The sequence below is a fragment of the Carassius auratus genome, chromosome 8 (assembly GCF_003368295.1).
Source record: "Carassius auratus strain Wakin chromosome 8, ASM336829v1, whole genome shotgun sequence".
NCBI lineage: Eukaryota > Metazoa > Chordata > Actinopteri > Cypriniformes > Cyprinidae > Carassius > Carassius auratus.
In genome coordinates, this window is record NC_039250.1 from 28556538 (window position 1) to 28578134 (window position 21597).

A 21597-nucleotide genomic window follows, 5' to 3' on the forward strand; every position below is an offset into this window, starting at 1 on the left:
TTGAACACACCCCTTTCAACCAATTGCCCAATTGCACAGCCTTAAGAGCGTGCATATCATGAATGCTGGGTCTTGTTTGTTTTCTGAGAATCTACTGAACCTACTGGTAACTTGTTTGCCATGTAGCAATAAAAAATATACTAAAAACCTTGATTATTCTGGTTAGTCACATTGTACTGCTATTATTTTGAACAATACTGTATAAGCTGTAACTGTTTCTATTCTTCATTTTGCACAGATAAACATGCTTCAATTGTCTCCACTAGCACACAGAGTAGCAGCTGAGCTCTGTTTGAAATAACTCTTCATCTTATTTCTTTAGGTCAGAATGTTGTTCAAGCTGAAGTTGATGCGCTTGGGGTGGGGTGGAATCACGGACTCACGACATGGAGCGGTCACCATTACCTTCTGTGCCTTCTTTATGCAAGTGTTTGTGGAAGCTAGCTCATGGTGGTATGTAGTGTTTTTTTTTTTTAAGAACATTTGAAAATATGTCAGTATGTATGTACAGTATGTGTTTCTTTCATTCAAGTATAACTCTGTATGTCTTATACATTGTGCAACATGTCTGTGAGGAACTATTTCTTCCTCATACTTCTGACTTTCAGGATAAAAAAAAAGATTTCACTTTTTGAAATGCTTGAAATACCACATGCAAATACAACAAAAACTCTACACATGCATAAAACAACTTTTACAAAGCCAGGACCTGTCTAAACAGGCCAATAAGGGACTATTGACTCTTATATTAACTCTTCATTTTAATTGTTAATTAATTTAATTAATGAGACACAAATGTCTCATTAAAATATTTGACAATTTTAAAACTGAACAGATATTAAGTTTGCTGCTGGGGTAATCATTTGATTCATGGGTTCACTGGCATTATCACCCCCTTGTAGCAAACCATTGATGAAACAGTTATGACTAAATAATGCCTTGTTTACTGAAATCATGTGAGATTGGCAGTTTGATACATGCTCCAAAACACTGTATTGAAACAAATGATACAAAACCACCACTGGCTCTGCAACCCTTTACTTAAATTCATAGTTCTGCAAGTGAACTTAACTTTATTGTGCCATCCTAAAGAAGCACAAAATCACTTTCACAGACTTTTACATTAAATGATATGTCCAACTCAATTTGAACAGTCTATCTTTAAAAAGCAGCTAAAGACACATCTCTTCCATCTTTATTTGACCCTCTATCTCAAGCACTCTCTATTCTAATGCTATTCTTAAAAAACATGCCCCTTTTAGACTTGCACTCTTAAAAAAAGAGAAAAGAAACTAACTCTAGCTTTCCAATCTTTTTTTGTATTCTGTCGGTTTCCTTTTTTATTTATTATACTATTAACAAAAGCAAAACAAAAAGGCCTCTATTATTTTCCTACAGTATTATATCTTTTATTTTTTATTATTTTTATTATATGATTTACTTACAACTTACATGTGCTGCATTAAGCTAACTGAGACTTGTTATAGCACTTGCATATCACTGCTCTTTTGTTGATTGATCGCTTCCATTGGTCCTCATTTGTAAGTCACTTTGGAAAAAAAGCGCCTGCTAAATGATTTAATGTAATAATATATATATATATATATATATATATATATATATATATATATATATATATATATATATATATATATATATGCGTGTGTGTTTATTTCTAAAAATAGGAAATGTGACCTCCAGGGTGTTAGTGGCCATTAAGTGCTCATGATCCCGTTAAGAGCAGCCTCATCTCAGCCAGCTTTTATGGAATTTGCCATTGGCCCTGATGTCTTTATATTGGTTAAACATAAGATATAATTCATTCAGGATATATCCAATGGGTACTCTTTCGTCTTTGTATTTTTATGTAACCTAAATGTTGTATCATATTGCTGCCTTTTTACTCTTCACTGAATTGCTTAGAAACTTTTAGAATGGCATTTTTGTTTGTTAAATATTATTGTTGAATGAATAACATTTGCCTGCTACGAACCGCCCCATGTACAATCAGGTTGCTCAGGAGGTTGGAAGAGATGATCACCTGGGCCAGAATGAAGTTTAAGTCACAGAAGTCATATAGCCTCTCGTTGTGAAAAGGGGAAAGAAACAACAGAGTCACCTTCACCATCAGTGGGGAAGATATCCCCCTCATCGTGGATCAGCCCATCCAAAGCCTGGGAAGACTTTTTACATCCGGTCTCTCAGACAAGGATATGGGGAAATTCATCCTTCAGCGGTGGTCAAAAGGCCTGTCCAAGATTGATGCAAGCCAGCTACCTGGCTGGGGATGGAATTAAGTGATTCCTCTGACAAGGCAGTGGCTGATGCAAATGCCAGAGTTGAGACTGGAAGGAAATGGAGGGCTAAGGAAGAAGTGCAGAGGGTGATAGGAAGGCTGCAACACCAACAAATTGTGGGCACTGTCCAGACAGGAAGGACAGGCCTTGGATGGAGGGAGCCACCCATCCTATGGTCCAAGGCAAGTAGGAAGGAGAGGAAGGACCTAGTTGTTGCAGAGGTCACCAGGATTGAGCAGGAGGAGCTCAGAGTAAGGTCTGTGGCACAAGGGCAGCAGGGGCGGTGTACAACTTGGGAGGGTGTTGCAAGCCAAGCGATCAGCTGGGCAGAGTTCTGGAAACTGCCACAAGCCTGGCTCAGTTTCCTCATTAGGGCAACATATGACACCGTACCAAGCCCAAAAAAACTCCACCAATGGCTTGGAACAGAGCAATTCTGTGATCTCTGAGGGACCATAAATGCCTCACTCCAGCATGTTCTGTCCCGCTGTAAAACAGCACTAACATGGGTCAGATCAGATGGCGGCATGAGCAAGTGCTCAGGAAGCTGACAGAGGTGCTGGAGAAAAGTCGGCAGGAGGCAAACAATCAGAGTCCATTAGAGAGTCAATGTAGGATCCACTTCCTCAGGGAGGGGGAACCCACAATCCAGACCAGCAAGAGACCACCTGCCAAGTTATTAACACCAGGGGCAGCGTGGAAGAACGAAGTAGACCTGGGAAGCCAGCTCCAGTTACCACAGGAGATATGCAGCACCACATTAAGACTAGACATGGTGCTCTGGTCTGCAGCTGTGAAGTCAGTGATAGTGATCGAGCTGACAGTGCCATGGGAGGAAGGGCTGGAAGCTGCTTACGAGAGAAAGAAGGCGAAATATGCTGACTTGGTTGTGGAGTGCAGAGAAAGTGGATGGAGAGTGAGGCTGTACCCAGTTGAGGTGGGGGCCAGAGGCTTTATGGGCAGATCAATATTATAACTGCTCAAGGACCTGGGATTAGACGTGATAAGGCTTGGGGAGTAACATCTACTTAGGTTTTGCTGCAGGGGGTGTCAGGGAGACTTCCCTGTTCACTGCCCCGCCACCAGGAGATGTTCTGGGTTAAAGGGTGAAACTTCAGTGAGCGGTGGTCCCCAGCTGAAGACCCTGCAGCAAAACAACATTGTATGCGGTCAGGTTTAGGCCTGCCTCAGGGAAAAGGACGCCCCTGCCATGCATAGTCCACCATAGACACTGTAGGATGTGTGACAGGCCTCAAGGTCCAGCAGAAACACCACCTCACTGTAATGAATTATATAATTAATAGTACTATCATTTTATATTAGTATTTGGTATTTAGAGAGGTATGTGTGTTAGTTGTAAGGGGGGTTTCCCTACAGTGGTCAAGGCTGTGGGATTGCTGAATGACTAAAGAAACGATATCAGCATAATGAAATAAAACTGTACAATTCTTGTCTATTACCCCTGCCACTTGACAGAAATAAGCACATTTAGAATAGCTAAACATGTTGGAGAGTGTTGCTATTGAGTGAGTATATTGTATTGCAGTAGGTAGCAATGTTGATCAAGACTAGGTAGTAGGGGTGGAATGGTTCAACTTTTTCCAGTTTGGTTTGTAACGGTTAGAGTCACGGTTTCAGTACGGTTCAGTATGTGCTATGTTTAGAGAAAAACTATACGGTCAAATAAAAATAAAGAAAAAAAGAATAATCTATATAACAACAAGCAACACCACAAATAAATACTATAGTAAAATAGAGTAAAGATTTTTAAAAAATGCATTTGTAGCATTATTTTTTTTACGTACAGAAATTGAATTAAGCAAATGTAAAACAGTATTCCATATTTGATTGTATAAATTAAAAATTAACCTTTATTAAAGTTACAAAAGTTTTTCAATCAAGAGCAGTGAGTGATTTATTTGTTGTTACTGTTCGATTAATATAAAGACTGTCACTTTAGGAGATCCAGTGTACTGATACAGTGCGTTCAGCTGGCTATGTCTGCTGTAGGATACTTACCAAGACAGGCGTTTTGACATAACTTTTTGTGTCAAATTGTCCATTCAAATGCGATACTTAAGAGAGAGCTTAATATTTGTGCACCTTCTGATGTATGGGTTTTGCACTTTGGATGAGCGTACGCAGACATCTTTCCACTGCGTGCACAAGCTTGCGTCCTCTGGCTCTTAAATGTTTAAACTGGCAAAGCTTAAATGAGTTTAATTTGAACACAGATATCAATGTGTGCTGTTCAGGTCTCACCTGTGCACGTGCACTATCAGCACCCGGTGAGTGAATGGTTTGACCAGTTGTTTTTTTTTTTTTTTTTTTTTTTTTAAACGCTGTTGTTGTAATGTACTGGTAAGCCACAATGCGCATCCATCAACATAAATGTAGCGTATGGACCAGATCATGATAACACATTCATTCTAATATTCAGAAATATTTTTAATCTACTGACTGACCTCATGTAAATCACAACTTTCACCAGGAACACCTCTACATTCCTCGATCGGACTCATAAGCTTCAAAGATATCTTAATCAGTCAATGGCCCAAGCGTGCAGAGGAAAAGACCTCCCCATGCCGCTCACACACACACACACACACACACACACACTCAAACCTACTTGCATTTGATTCAGAATGTAAGCCATTACAAATGTATACGATATATTCCTGTGTGTTTGTGTGTTTCCCAGCTCATACCCATATAGCAAATGTCTTCTGGCCCAGATCTGGGCCACACAATGACTTTTCCCTTGGCCTAAGTACCGCAAAGATTGACGACCCGGGAAGTGGCCCAGAACTGGATTAAAGACTCGGGCCACACATGGGACATATCCGGCCCTAATCTTAACCGGCCAGTTAATCAGCCTTAGCTGGCCCTGATCTGGGCCAAAACAGGTTTAATTATTGGTGCCAATTCTCAGCCTTAAGTAAACCAGAATCCCCAAATCTGAGCCACACCTGAGCCTTTTATATCCCAGTCCCAACCCAGACAGCAAGCAGTGTCGGCCCAGATCCGGCCCAAATGGATTTCACGTGGGCCAGATGTGGGCTGGATCTGGGCCAACAGTATATTGCTGTCTGGGAATTTTAATATTTCATATTATTACCTTGTATGTTACTATGATCGCAATTATTCATTTTGTGACATGCTTTAATGTAGACACAAACTATTCCAATAAAGTACATTAAACTGAATAGAATTTCAGACTTAAAACCCACACATCATGTAACTGTGCAATAAAAAAAACGTATTGAGAATAAACAAATAAAGATATGTTTCCTTCTACTTTGACTTGTAATTTCAAAGACTACATTTTAACAATACTACACTTCATTAAAATGTACGTGATCATTTAACCATTATCATGCAATATTGTATTTATCTTGTTTATCATGGGTCACATAATATGCTGCCAGATCTTAGCCTGATTTGGGCCACATATCACTGGACTGATCTGGGCCACCCACCTCCCACCAACAATCGGCCCTCTTGTTGTTTTCCGGTTCCCCGCCGTGCCGTCATTGCCACACATGGCCCAGCTGTGGCTGAAAGGGTACATGCCATTGCTGACAGGAGGCCAGCAGTGCCACCTTTGCTATGTGGGTATTAGCATTAGCACCTTTGCTATGTGGGTATTAGCATAGTTATGATTCTCTAGTCATGTTAGTTGACCTCTAAAATGCATTATACTATTTGTACCATAGTTTGTGTTACCAGATAACCAGTTCATCATGCCATTCATAAAATATGCAAATCCGTCCTTCGGATGAGACGTTAAACCGAGGTCCTGACTCTCTGTGGTCAGTAAAAATCCCAGGATGTCTTTCGAAAAGAGTAGAGGTGTGACCTCGGCATCCTGGCTAAATTCGCCCATTGGCCTCTGACCATCATGGCCTCCTAACAATCCCCATATCTGCTGATTGGCTTCATCACTCCGTCTCCTTTCCACCAGAAAGCTGGTGTGTGGTGGGCGTTCTGGAGCACTATGGCTGTCGTTGCATCATCCAGGTGAATGCTGCACACTGGTGGTGGATGAGGAGATACCCCCCTGACTATGTAAGCACTTTGAGTGTCTAGAAAAGCGCTATATAAATGTAAGGAATTATTATTATAAATCAGGTGTCATTGAGACAAAGAAACACTTTCCTGCTGAAACTATATGCCTTCTTATTGGTCAATACAACCAAAAGGGGTGTTACCGGGAAAACCAGATAAAACCTCTTCCACACTCAAAAAGTGAGTTTTTCTCTTAACTTCCCTGGAGGCACCCATCACCCTGGATACCTCGCGACTCCCCTTCGGGGTCTGATCTACTGGCAGTTTTCAGCAACTTTGTTGATTTACTTTGAAGCAGTCAACCCATGGATGAAATGACGAAGGTTTCACTCCTAACAGGATTCAACAGGAATCTATGCATTATACATGCACCGGGACACTTTCCTCATCAACTACAGAACCAATGCAAGTAACCGCTTGTTAACTATTTAGATACGCTTCTAGGCTTTGACCCCTTTTAATTAAAGGGGGGGTGAAATGCTATTTAATGCATACTGAGTTTTTTACACTGTTAAAGAGTTGGATTCCCATGCTAAACATGGACAAAGTTTCAAAAACTAAGTTGTACGTTTGAAGGAGTATTTTTGTTCCCAAAATACTCCTTCCAGTTTGCCAGTTTTTTTCGAGTATGGCTCTGTGTGGCATTAGATGGGTCCTAAGGGCACGTCTGCCCGGAAGAGCGCGCTCCCGTATAGCAGAGCACTGAGAGGCTGAGCACAGACATTCATTCACTGATCAGAGCGAGAGCGTCGCGAAAAGTCACAAAAGAAGTGTGTTTTTGGTTGCCAGGGCAAGACAACCCTGCACAGATTACCAAAAAAAAAAACAGCATTAAGGGACCAGTGGATGAAGTTTATTTTTACAGAGCATCAACAGAGTTGTGCAAGTGTTTTTGTTTGTTCCCTGCATTTCGAAGATGCTTGTTTTACAAACAAGTCCCAGTTTGACGATGGATTTGCATATCGTTTATTTCTTAAGGATGATGCAATCCCAACGAAAAAGGGTCACGATCGTGTGTTGGAACCACAGGCGGTGAGTAAAACTGCTTCAAATATCTCTGCCTCCTTTTTAGGGCGTCCGCCTCCCATGCCGGAGACCCGGGTTCGAGCCCCGCTCGGAGCGAGTCGTTGCTGCTGCTGCTCTCTTTCAGTTTCAGTCTCAGGATCTGATTCTGGATCATAAATAAACGGCTGAATCTGACTGTTAGCCATGGTTTGTTTTGGATTATGTTTTTTTTTTCCTCACGGTAATGTCACAACTTCCAAACGCTCTCAACGCAAAAGCCTACTGGCGCTCGTGATTCTTTCTTTCTTTGGTCGTGTTTTTCAGGGAAAAATTGGTACAGACTATCTGTCTCTTATGAATATAATAAAACTAAAGACTTTTTGGAGTTATGAAGGATGCAGTACTACTCTATAGGTACTCAATATAAACAGGATATTGAGTGAAAACGAGCATTTCACCCCCCTTTAAGGTGATCAGATTATTTGATGGTTCTTAACAGGTTGTGATTTGGTTTATGAGTAAATACTACCATGACTCTCCACTTTCTTGCACATGAGTGCTCTCTCTTTCTCTTTCTCTCTCTCTATCCATGCCTTCGTTGCATTAGCATCTATGTTTAATGTGTGTACGTTTGTGTTTAGTCAGATGTTCCGTGTTCCCCTGTAGTGTAGTTCAATAAACATCCATATGTATTCACGCTTGGTTGTCTGTGTTGTCTGTCTTGTTAGACCCCCAATGTTCAAGTTCAAGTTCAAGTCTGCTTTATTGTCAATTTCCACATGTACAGTACATACATACAGAGAATCGAAATTGCATTACTCTCAGACCCCGGTGCATACAGATAACATTAACATTAAAGCCTTAAAAATAACTAGATCAAATATGAAATGTAGATACAACTACACGATAAGGGAATGATAAAAAAAGACATATTATAAAATTAAAAATAAAGTTAAATAAAGCAGCGCAAGGTAAATGACAGATATAGTGCAAATCAATGAAGTGAACAACAGTGCAGTTAAAAGATTTTTTAGTGCAAAAAAATAATTTATTAAAAATATCTTAAGTCTGATTAAAGTGACAAGTGACAAGTGACCAAGAACAGTTATTTAACTGACTGATGAGGTAGTGGAATGACGTCAGTTCCATGCCGAATGAGGTAGTGAGCGGTGAGTGAGCAGACCAATGCTGCACAAATGACTAGTGCATGCCATCATATAATTAGTGTGTGGGGGGTGGGGTGGGGGGGGGGTCATAGTTCAGTGGTGCGTGGGGAAGAAGAGGGGAGGGGGGGGCAGGTTCGGGAGGGAGTTCAGCTTACTGACAGCCTGGTGGATGAAGCTGTCCTTCAGTCTGCTGGTCCTGGCCTGGAGACTCCGCAGTCTCCTCCCTGATGATAGCAGGCTGAAGAAGCTGTGTGATGGGTGAGTGGGATCACCTGTGATGCAGAGGGCTTTGCGGGTGAGACGTGTTCGATAAATGTCCTGGAGGGACCCACCAATGAGACCCACCAAAGTCGTGTCATCTGCAATCTTAATAAAGAGGTTGGAGCTGTGTGACGGTGTGCAGTCATGGGTCAGCAGAGTGAAGAGGAGGGGGCTCAGCACACATCCTTGGGGGGCCCCAGTTTTCAGTGTGATGGTGCTGGATGTGTTGCTGCCGACCCGTACTGCCTGAGGTCTTCCAGTCAGAAAGTCCAACAGCCAGTTGCACAGCGAAGTGTTGAGCCCCAGCTGACTCAGCTTGTAGATGAGTTGTTGAGTGATGATTGTGTTGAATGCTGAACTGAAGTCTATGAACAGCATTCTGACATATGAGTCCTTTTTGTCCAGATGGGTGAGTGCTGAGTGAACGGCAGTGGAGATGGCATCATTGGTCGACCGGTTGGACTGATATGCAAACTGGAAGGGGTCCAGGGAGGGGGAGGGGGCAGACTTGATGTAGTGCATGACTAGCCGTTCAAAGCACTTCATGAGGATGGGGGTAAGTGCAACAGGACGGTAGTCATTGAAGCAGGATGGAGATGGCTTCTTCGGGACTGGGATGATGGTGGTAGTTTTAAAGCATGTGGGAACAACAGCCTGACTCAGTGAGATGTTAAAAATGTCTGTGAAGACATCAGTGAGTTCTGCTGCACAGACTTTCAGTACAGGCCCAGGGATGTTGTCAGGACCCGGAGCTTTGCGGGCATTTATCCTACTGAAGGATCTCCTCGTGCTGTCTGGGGTCAGACTCTGAGTACTCCTGGAGGTCAGTGGTGTTATTGCATGTGGCAGCCTGTTTAAACATGTCCCAGTCAGTTGTGTTGAAGCAGTCCTGAAGAATCTCTGATGATCCTTCTGGCCACACTTTAATCTGTTTGTAAACTGGTTTGGCGACTTTAATGAGCGGTCTGTATGCAGGCATTAGCATAACAGTGATGTGGTCTGAGGCTCCGAGGTGGGGGAGGGCTTTGTAAGCTCCTCTCTGTGTGGTGTAAACAAAGTCCAAAATGTTATTACCTCGTGTTGGAAAGTTGATGTGCTGGTGTATTTTTGGAAACACACTCTTAAGGTCAGCATGGTTGAAATCCCCAGCTATGATGAGGAAAGCATCGGGGTGTGCTGTCTGCTGCTCACTGATGTGCTGGTACAGTTCATGTAGTGCGTCGTTCCTGTTGCTGATGATGTTGAATGGGGGAATGTACACTGAAATGAGCAGTATAGCAGTATATTCCCTCGGCAGATAGAACGGCCGGCACTTAATAATCATAAACTCCATCAGGGGTGAGCAGTGTTTGCTGATCACAACAGTATCGCAGCACCACACATCATTGGTTTTTCCTCCCGCGATGAGAGCTCTGTCCGCTTGATAGCACGTCAGCTGGTCAAGCTGAATAGCGCCATCAGGAACGCTTTTGCTGAGCCATGTTTCCGTGAACACAAAAACACAACAGTCTTTTACAGTCCTCTGTGTTGAGCGTAGTAAACGAATGTAGTCCAGTTTATTGTCCAACGAGAGTACATTAGCCAGTACGATGGTGGGGATAGATGGCTTGTGTGGGTTAGCCGTTAGCCTAGCCCGGATACCTCCGCGCTTACCCCTCTTCTGCTTCCTCTCACGCCGCTTGTGGTGCTTCCGCTGCGGGCGAGATGCAGTAGTGGGGGTCGATGATGGTGAAGGGCTCCGTAGCAGATCGAGATCCCGCAGCTGTTCTGCGTGCGCGGAGTTTAACTGTAAAAATGCAGATCTGCCGACATCAAGCAGAAACTCGCGACTGTATTTGCGCTTACAGACAGGTAGTCGCGACAACAACGTACAAAAACACTGCGACTCACAAGACAAAAAACACGAAAACACCGTTCTGTCGGGACGGAGAAAAGCCGCTGCGTGTGGACGTGCCGCCATCTTGGTTCATTCACCTCATAAGTATAATCACCTCAGTGCCTCCAGGAACTCCAAATGTTCCTTTTGTTACTCAAAATAGGTTTGGGAAAGGAAAGCATAAATCTGATTATTTTTGACCCTACATAGTGATGATGATTACATTGTTATTGTTGTCTTTAAGAGTAAGCAGACAAAAACTTTTAAATTAAAAAGAATTAAAGAAGGTTGAAAATAAGGAAAATAAGGAAATAATTTTTACTTTCAACAACATCTTGTAAGACTCAACAAACAAATGCTTTGTTCATCGCTGTTGTGGGAAATCCCCTTAAAAGTGGCATATCATTAAAATCTAATTTTCCAGGTTTTAAGTGCTATAATCAGGTCCCCAGTGCATCTACCAACGAAGGAAATGTGAAAAATATTAACCCAGTAACTTTGTTTTGGTAAGCCTTTTTCTGCAAGCCTTAAAAAAAAATTAGCACGTCTGATTTTGTGCCCGTTGCAAAGGGATGTCTTTATAAAATTACTAATCCCTTAAAAGTTTCCACCCAAGGCACCGTCATTTTGATTTGGCTAACTTCTGCATTTGGCTGCACAGACAAGCTCAGAACACTATTTAGAGTCGCAGCCTCAGAGGAGACAAAACATCGTTAGATTTATTTATTTATTTATTCAATGTATATTGCTGCTGCCACACAGATCTAATATAAACATCTTCATAAACATAACCAAATGTTTTTGTAATGTGTTTTTAACATAAACTTGTTTGTGAATGAGAACTTTCTGTCCGTGTGCACTCAAAAAAACATATATCAAAAGTTTAGACTAATATGGTTTAAAACACATGGTTTCAACTTGATAAACATAATAATGTATTCTATAAAACATAATATAGAATGCATATCACTCTGTTCCATGAGCAGCTTTGGGACGTTCTGATCCCTCTCTGGTTCATCTTATACCGACCTACAGGCAGAAACTAAAATCAGCTAAACCTGTATTAAGGACTGTAAAAAGATGGACTAATGAAGCAGAGCAGGATTTACAATCTTGTTTTGAGTGTTTTTGAAGCACTGCCACCGATCTGGACGAGCTCACAGAGACTGTAACATCATATATAAGTTTCTGTGAGGATATGTGTATTCCTACCAGGACTCAACTAAATTACAACAATCACAAACTGTGGTTCACTGCAAAACTCAGCTCCGTAAGGCCAAAGAAGATGCTTTCAGGAAGGAGGACAATATCTTGTATAAACAGGCTAAATACACACTGGAAAAGGAAATCAGAGGGGCAAAGTCAAATTATTCTGGAAAAATAAGGACTCAGTTTACTTCAAACGACTCCGCATCAATGTGGAAAAGTCTGAAGAAGATCACCAATTACAAGACACGAGAATCAATGACTGGCAGACGATCTGAACGAGTTTTACTGCAGGTTTGAAAGAACACCAATCACTTGCCCTGAACGCCTCCCCACACAACCGTTCACAGCATTCACAACTCCTGCAACCCGCCCTGGACACATCTCCAAACAACTGCTCTCACAGTTCACACCTCCTGCATCCCCACTCTCCCTCACACCTGCAATACAGATAAGCAAGGATGAAGTGTGGCAGGTCGTCTGTAAGCATAAAAGGAAAAAAACACCAGGCCCAGATTGTGTTACACCAGTCTGTCTGAAATCCTGTGCTGACCAGCTGGCCCCTTTCTTCACACAGATCTTCAACATATCACAGGAGCTGTGTGAAGTCCCTTCATGCTTCAAACGCTCCACCATCATCCCCATCCCTAAGAAACCCAAAATTACAGGACTAAATGACTACAGGCCTGTGGCTCTAATGTCTTTGGTCATGAAGTCATTTGAAAAACTGGTGCTGGCCCACCTGAAGGACATCACTGGGCCCTTGCTGGATCCTCTTCAGTTTGCCTACAGAGCAAACAGGTCTGTGGACGATGCAGTAAACATTGGACTACATTATGTTCTGCAACACTTAGATAGACCGGGGACTTATGTGAGGATCCTGTTTGTGGACTTAAGCTCGGCCTTCAACACGATCATCCCAAACCTCCTCCTGCCCAAACTAAATCATCTCTCCGTGCCCACCTCCATCTGTCAGTGGATCAACAGCTTCCTGACAGACAGACAGCAGCTAGCGAGGCTGGGAAAATACACATCCAGCACCTGTACAATCAGCACCGGAGCTCCCCAGGGCTGCGCTCTCTCCCCACTGCTCTTCTCCCTGTACACCAACGATTGCACGTCTAAGGACCCCTCTGTCAAGCTCCTAAAGCCGCTTTTCCACCGAAATTACCCAGAACATTTGTACCAGGAACTTTTTCCCCCCAAGACCTGTTGCTTTCTGCGTTTCCACCGCAGTGTAAAGTAGCAGGAACATTAGGCAAATAGACTGGTGACGTAGGTTTGCGCGCATTTGTCAATACAAAGTACGCTGATTTCGGACGTGCCTCCTCCAGTAGTGCAGACTTTGTGCATTCGACTCAGTCAGGAATGTGATGTCCGCGACGATGAAAGTCAGGTAATTGTGCAAACAGCAGCATACTTGATAACTTCAGTCAGTTCACATTAGCTACTGATATTTTACTCTCTGTATATTTACAATAACACTAAATATGATTTCAAATACCACTGCCTCCTTTTGTATTCATTTAAACATAATAACAGCTGCAGAAATTTACTTAGTTCAGGGATATGTGTAACGTTAAATACAGCCATTACAATTAAACAAAATATTATATAAATTTGCCTTTTTTATATTCATTTTAAGATAAATTGAATACAGACCAAAAATAACCTGTTAGATTTACTCAAAACAAATTATATGTTATGTTTAACCACTAAAGAGACATCGGAGTCAGCGGCACATATCAGAAGGTCTATCCAAGGTGAGGCTGCTTCTCGGCAGATAGATGATCACTGAGCTGCGTGAACTCAACCAATCAGCATGTTTAACACTCAAGTCCCGCCCCCGAAAGTTATGGAACTTTGAAAAAGTACTACCTCACTAGCAGGGACTTTCTGAGGGGCATTTTTTTACCTGGAACTTTATTTAGTGCCTGGTTCCTGTGTGTTTAACCTGCCACAGGAGCTGCTGAAACAGTTCTACTCCACCATCATCGAATCCATCCTCTGCACTTCATTAACTGTCTGGTTCAGCTCAGCTTCTAAATCTGACCTCAGAAGACTACAGAGGGTAGTCCGGACTGCTGAGCGAATCATCGGTACAACCCTCCCTTCTATTCAAGAACTGTACTTATCCAGAGTGAGCAGAAGGGCTGTTAAAATCACTCTGGACCCCTCACATCCAGCACACTCCCTCTCTGAACTGTGTCCATCTGGTCGACGCTACAGAGCACTGAGCACCAGAACGACCAGACACAGGAACAGTTTATCCCCTCAGGCAATCCATCTTATGAACAATTGATAAAATTTGTGGAACACACTACACTATTTATATTTATATATACATACACTTATTCATCTAACACACATACTTAGCGTACACTTAAATTATTGCACATAATATACATGTACATACATAATGCTCATTGTAATATACCTGCCATACATTGTCAATTTGTATATTTTCTTTCCTTACCTACCTATTTGTTTATATATTTTGTATTTTTTATACCATTTTGTGTTTTTTTTTTTTGTTCTGTCACTGTCATTATGTTGCACTGGGGAGCTTCTATCACGAAAACAAATTCCTTGAATGTGTGAACATACCTGGCAATAAAGCTCATTCTGATTCTTAAGCTCATTCTGATAATAATTAGAACCAAAACAGATGTTTATATATCTATATATATATATATATATATATATATATATATATATATATATATATATATATATATATATATATATATATGTATATATATATATATATATATATATATATATATATATATATATATATATATATATATATATTTTTTTTTTTTTATTACTTTTAACATTTGAAAGAATACTATGACAATGATATGACTTTCCTCAGTGGATATTCAAACTAATGTTTATTGTGAATATGAGATTGAGCTGAAGTATGAATTCTGTTTTAGATGCAGGTAATCACACTAACTCTGTCCGTCTCTCTGTTATAATGTTCTACGTAATACAATGAGTTTGCAATGAAGCAACTCAGTATTCCTTTATTACTAGCTCTAAAGTTATGTTTTCGAATTAGCTACAGAGGCTTGGGCTCAGCTGATAAACTGTAAACTTGAGCTTTGAGGAAGCACACAAACAGTGTTTTCTTATTTATTTACACACTTGTGTAATCAAACTGTTACCTGTAACCATGTGATATCACTCCATGCCGATATAGAGCGATATGACATAGCTACGAGTGTGACATAGCTCATATATACAAAAAACATGTTCATCACTAATAGTGTGTGTTTATGCATGGGGGGTGCTTCCAGGTCTCTAGCAATGAATCCCCTCCTGATACCAGAAGCATATATCATAGGAGGACAGCCGCTGTGCAGTCAACTAGCTGGACTATCTAAAGGTCAGAAGAAGCTTTGCCAGCTTTATCAAGATCACATGCAGTTCATTGGAGAGGGTGCCAAAACTGGCATCCAGGAGTGCCAATACCAGTTTCGCAACCGCCGCTGGAACTGCAGCACAGTGGACAACTCCTCAGTGTTTGGCAGAGTCCTGCAGATAGGTATATTTTTAGGCAGATGTTTTCCATTTAACAGTAATTGATATTAATCACAGATGTCTAGCTGCAAAATTGACAAAACACCATATAAGCACCCTGTGGCATCTTGTGTGGGAGTGTTGCTGTCTAACAAAACCAAGCTCAGGCAATTCAATTCAAAAGAAACGGGTTTCTATTTATCAACCAATAAAAAAGAAAGAAAGAAAGACAGAAAATAAAGAAAAAAAGAAAACAAACAGAATGTTTTGCTGTTTTGCGCTGCTGTGAAACTTTATTTTCTGCTTATACATGCTATATATCTATTTTTTGTTATTTATACATGCTGATCTCTGAATGTCTAATAATGTGCTTTCTTGTTATAAATGAGGAGAAATGTCCACTAGGTGGTCAGCTTATTTTATGTTGCTGAATTTACTTTACAAAAGTGATGTAGCAGCCAGCATTGTGATGCACCTAAATTTGTCTTTTTGGTTTCAAACAAAAACATATGTCTATTTAAACTAGTTTGAAGTTCATTCACTTTTTACATTCGGACACATGAAAGCAATGCTACATAATGTACAAGACAGTTTTTCAGTACAATTGTAAAGATTCTTTCTGATTTGGTTAATGTTCCTAGAATAAATATATTAGGGTAAACATAATAAATGATTATGATTTATTTATAAACTGTTGCTCATGAAAGCAAAGGTAAACAAAGGTAAATGTCAATTTCTTTTGGTGGTTGTTTGCTTTTGCAGGGAGCAGAGAGACAGCTTTCACATATGCTATTAGCGCTGCTGGCGTGGTCAATGCAGTGAGTCGTGCCTGCAGAGAGGGGGAGCTGTCGAGCTGTGGCTGCAGCAGGGCCGCGAGACCTAAAGATCTGCCACGAGACTGGCTGTGGGGCGGCTGTGGTGACAACCTCAATTATGGGTACCGCTTCAGCAAAGAGTTTGTGGATGCACGCGAACGGGAAAAAACGTACACCAAAGGCTCCTTGCAGAGTGCAAGACTGCTGATGAACCTTCATAACAATGAGGCAGGACGGAGGGTAAGACAGCTGTAACTATGTAAAGATGAATCATTTTCATCTAAACTTGCACACATGGTCAGTCTAATCTTTCAATGGTGCAGTCATGCAACGATGGTGTAGTTCGTTTAGAACCTAAATATAGCATTTTATTCCTGACAGTTGTATTTATACTTAAAAAATTGATTTGTGTAAATTATTTTGAAGAACAAAAACACGTAAGATTAATTTTTTCCGCAGTTCCAAATCCAATAGAACATATCTATTGACTTTTTTCGAGGGAACCAGGGTGATACTAAATACTGTGTTGGCGTAGAAAATCACATTACATTTTATCATGGTTCTATTTAGCTAACAACCACTTTCTCTATCACAGATAACATCAGATCTCGCCCATGTGTCCTGTAAGTGTCATGGCGTGTCCGGCTCCTGCAGCCTTAAAACATGCTGGTTGCAACTTGCTGATTTCCGGAAGGTGGGTGACGCACTGAAGGAGAAATATGACAGTGCCGCTGCCATGAGGCTAAACAGCCGTGGGAAGCTTGTTCAAGTTCACTCCAAATTTAACTCTCCTACCAGCAGTGACCTGGTGTACATCGACCCCAGTCCAGATTTCTGTGTAGAGAACAAAACTACTGGCTCTTTAGGAACTCAAGGCCGCCTCTGTAACAAGACATCCGAAGGCATGGATGGCTGCGCACTCATGTGTTGTGGTCGAGGTTACGATCAGTACAAGACACAGCTGGTTGAGCGCTGCCACTGCAAGTTTCACTGGTGTTGCTACGTCAAATGCAAACAATGTTCACGAACAGTTGACCAGTTTGTGTGCAAGTAGTAGCACAAGGCAAGTAATGAGAGCATGTGAGAGAAGTAAAAACAAAAATTATTTTTATAGAGCTGAAATCATTATGAGACTGGTTTCGTGCTATCAATTTCTAAGTTGTAAGTACAAAGCATCTAAACTGCAAATATCCTTTATATATTTATTTTTTGATAAATATGATTTTGAAATCCTTTGATTATGTAATATAAATGAAAACAGCCTGAATACAGAGCCTTTCAGTAGGGTAAATGAACATTCAGATGAGAAACCATGCTGCAAAAAAACCTTTAACTGTAAAATGTCAACTTCATTAAAACCAGATCATTGTATTTGTGAATAAGTCTTGTTTTGAGAAAATGTCTTAAATTGTCGGTGGTTTCTATTATCACTCAATTTTTGCTTATAAAACAAAATTAATAATTTTTCTAATGAGTTAAGAAATATAAATTTGATTCACAATATATTGTCTGAAAACAGGTTTTATCTAACATTAACTTTTCAAGTAAAAGTATCTTGATTTACAAAGAACAAGATATTACAGAAATACAGGTAAATTAGGTTACAACACGGTTAACTTGTCACTGTTAAACAGTGTGCAGTGGTGGGGCATCTCCAGGACATAAGTGAGTCAACTGCATAACAAAACATGCATAGTTACTGTGTAGTTACCACTGTGTTCTTTAGTCTGACATCATCTCACACTTTGTGGATTTGCATTCAAAGTCTAACAAATTTTATGCAACAGGTTTTCTTCAGTAAACAATATAATTTCTGTACAAAACCTTCACATGTAACTGTAAATAAAGTCATTAAAGAGAATTTATGTTTGCGTCTATTCATTCACCCCAGCTCTGCCTTCACATGTAGTTATGGTAACACTTTACAATAAAGGTACATGAATAATCATGTACTAATATTGAATTAATATTTACTTTGACATGGACTCTTGATTAGTGAAGACATAAACTAATCATGAACCTATGAAGATACTCTTGAGAACTCTCAATGTTTAAACACAACTGGTGTCATAAGAAGGTATCTGCCTTAATTACACGTTAGTACATGTTTTATCGTTTATGTATTACTTCTCACTTACCGTATTTTCCGGACTACTATAAGTCACACTTTTTTTTCATAGTTTGGCTGGTCCTGCGACTTATAATCAGGTGAGACTTATTTATCAAAATTAATTTGATATAAACCAAGAGAAATGAACCAAGAGAAATCATTACCATCTCCAGCCGTGAGAGGCTCACTGTGCTCAGTGCACCTATATCCTACACTAAGCAGCATAGAGCGCCCTCTCGCGGCTGTAGACGGTAATGTTTTCTCTTGGTTCTAAATAAATGCAACTTGTAGTCCTGTGAGACTTATATATGTTTTTTTCCTCATCATGATGTATTTTTGGACTGATGCGACTTATACTCATGTGCGACTTATAGTCCGAAAAATACAGTAGTTGTATAAATTAAATCAAACAGTCTCTAAATGAAGGTAAAATACATTTGTTCACTTTTAAATAAATTTTCACACCAATTTGCAAAACTAATGGAATGCACAGTAGATATATATATATATATATATATATATATATATATATATATATATATATATATATATATATATATATATATATATATATATATATATATATAAAAAACTGGATGACGAGTAATTCCTTACTGCTAAATTCTGGTGTTAATTATAGGACCTAAAAATTCTTCATGTAATAAACTAGAACACTGTCTAAGACTTGATGGCTGTTCTGTCAATTCTTCATCATCAATTAGGAACTTAGGTGTGTTATTTGATAGCAATCTTTCCTTAGAAAGCCACGTTTCTAGCATTTGTAAAACTGCATTTTTTCCATCTCAAAAATATATCTAAATTTCGGCCTATGCTCTCAATGTCAAATGCAGAAATGTTAATCCATGCATTTATGACTTCAAGGTTAGACTATTGTAATGCTTTATTGGGTGGTTGTTCTGCACGCTTGGTAAACAAACTACAGCTAGTCCAAAATGCAGCAGCAAGAGTTCTTACTAGAACCAGGAAGTATGACCATATTAGCCCGGTCCTGTCAACACTGCACTGACTGGCTCCCTATCAAACATCTCATAGATTTTAAAATATTGCTTATTACTTATAAAGCCCTGAATGGTTTATCACCTCAGTATTTGAATCTTGTTACATTATAATCCTCCATGTCCACTGCGTTCTCAAAACTCAGGCAATTTGATAATACCTAGAATATCAAAATCAACTGCGGGCGGCAGATCCTTTTCCTATTTGGGGCCTAAACTCTGGAATAACCTACCTAACATTGTTCGGGAGGCAGACACACTCTTGCAGTTTAAATCTAGATTAAAGACCCATCTCTTTAACCTGGCTTACACATAACATACTAATATGCTTTTAATATCCAAATCCGTTAAAGGATTTTTAGGCTGCATTAATTAGGTAAACCGGAACCGGGAACACTTCCCATAACACCCGATGTACTTGCTACATCATTAGAAGAATGGCATCTACGCTAATATTAGTCTGTTTCTCTCTTATTACGAAGTCACTTTAGCCACCAGATCCAGTACGTATCCAGATCAGAGGGTCACTGCAGTCACCCGGATCCAGTACGTATCCAGACCAGATGGTGGATCAGCACCAAGAAAGGACCTCTACATCCCTGAAAGACAGCGGAGACCAGGACAACTAGAGACCCAGATACAGATCCCCTGTAAAGACCTTGTCTCAGAGGACCACCAGGACAAGACCACAGGAAACAGATGATTCTTCTGCACAATCTGACTTTGCTGCAGTCTGGAATTGAACTACTGGTTTCATCTGGTCAGAGGAGAACTGGGCAACCGACTGAGCCTGGTTTCTCCCAAGGTTTTTTTTTTTTTTTTTTTCATTCTGTCACCGATGGAGTTTCGGTTCCTTGCCGCTGTCGCCTCTGGCTTGCTTAGTTGGGGTCACTTCATCTACAGCGATATCATTGACTTGATTGGAAATAATTGCACAGACACTATTTAAACTGAACAGAGATGACATCACTGAATTCAATGATGAACTGCCTTTAACTATCATTTTGCATTATTGACACACTGTTTTCCTAATGAATGTTGTTCAGTTGCTTTGACGCAATGTATTTTGTTTAAAGCGCTATATAAATAAAGGTGACTTGACTTGACTAAATGGTTTAGCTCCTGCGTACCTAACTAGCCTTATACCATGCTACAATCCATCACGCTACCTAAGTCAAGTCAAGTCACCTTTATTTATATAAACAAAATACATTGCCTAAGGATAGCAAAGTCCACTAAAGGAGGTCGAGTTTTTTCGCATTTGGCTCCCAACCTCTAGAATAGCCTTTCTGATAATGTTCAAGGTTCAGAGACACTCTCTCTGTTTAAATATAGATTAAAAACACATCTCTTTCGCCAAGCATTCAAATATTGCAACTCATAATTCGTGACTGCAATGGTATTTGATCAAATGTGCATTATTGTTCTTTAGCTTGGGTTAAACTATTTAATTTTACTTGGTTGGAACAGCAGCTACGCTAATTATGTCTCTATTTGTTTCTCTGTTTTGCCAAGGGATGTAGGATTTACATAAGCTCCAGTCTGGATCCAGGACTCCTGAGAAGAGATGATGCCAACCCCTCAGATGACCTTAGATGATGCTAACCCTGAAACAACATACACAACTTACAAATATTGCTTCAAGTGTGATTGCATCCTATAATAATTGCTGTAAATAGTGTTCGTCTGGTTGACTATGTCTTGTATTAATCTTTCTGAAAATTCCTGTCATATGCAAATAAACTGACAGTCACCACTGATAAGCTACTACTAAATAGTCTTGTCTTCTCCAATTTCAGGCCCAGGTTGTTTGTGCCACACCATTCAGCCAGCTTTGCCACTTCCTCTCTGTAGTGCGTGTCATCGCTGTTGCTGATGAGACCTACCACCCTGGTGTCATCTGCAAACTTAATGATGTGGTTGGAGCAGAGCTTGGCAGTGCAGTCATGGGTCAGCAGCATGAAGAGCAGCGGGGCGAGCACACAGCCTTGTGGGGCACCTGTGATCAGTTTTGTAGTGCTCGAGGTGTTGTGGCCGACACAGACTGACTGAGGTCTTCCAGTTAGAAAGTCCATAATCCAATTACAGAGTGAACTGTTAAGGCGCAGCATGTTCAGTTTGTTATTGAGCTGTTGTGGTATTATTCTGTTGAATGCTGAGCTGAAGTCAATAAACAGCATTCAAACATAGGAGTATTTATTCTCTAGGTGTGTAAGAGCCAGGTGGAAGGTGGAGGAAATTACATTGTC

The 21597-nt window shown here is 40.4% G+C and overlaps 1 protein-coding gene across 1 annotated transcript; it reads left to right on the plus strand.

Annotated features, from left to right (window-relative positions):
* Window positions 1-247: 247 nt before the first annotated feature.
* On the plus strand, window positions 248-18074 carry wnt5a (wingless-type MMTV integration site family, member 5a). Its single transcript, XM_026270650.1, has 4 exons — window positions 248-453; window positions 15185-15432; window positions 16170-16462; window positions 16818-18074. The coding sequence occupies exons 1-4, from the start codon at window positions 329-331 to the stop codon at window positions 17274-17276; spliced, it is 1125 nt and encodes a 374-aa protein (XP_026126435.1). The 5' UTR covers window positions 248-328; the 3' UTR covers window positions 17277-18074.
* Window positions 18075-21597: the final 3523 nt, after the last annotated feature.

Bases quoted from the DNA above. Each gene is read 5' to 3' on its own strand.
- wnt5a (XM_026270650.1), top strand. From the start codon at position 329: ATGTTGTTCAAGCTGAAGTTGATGCGCTTGGGGTGGGGTGGAATCACG. The intron at 15,433-16,169 runs GTATATTTTTAG...TTGCTTTTGCAG, and splicing joins TGGCAGAGTCCTGCAGATAG to GGAGCAGAGAGACAGCTTTC. The intron at 16,463-16,817 runs GTAAGACAGCTG...TCTCTATCACAG, and splicing joins ACAATGAGGCAGGACGGAGG to ATAACATCAGATCTCGCCCA.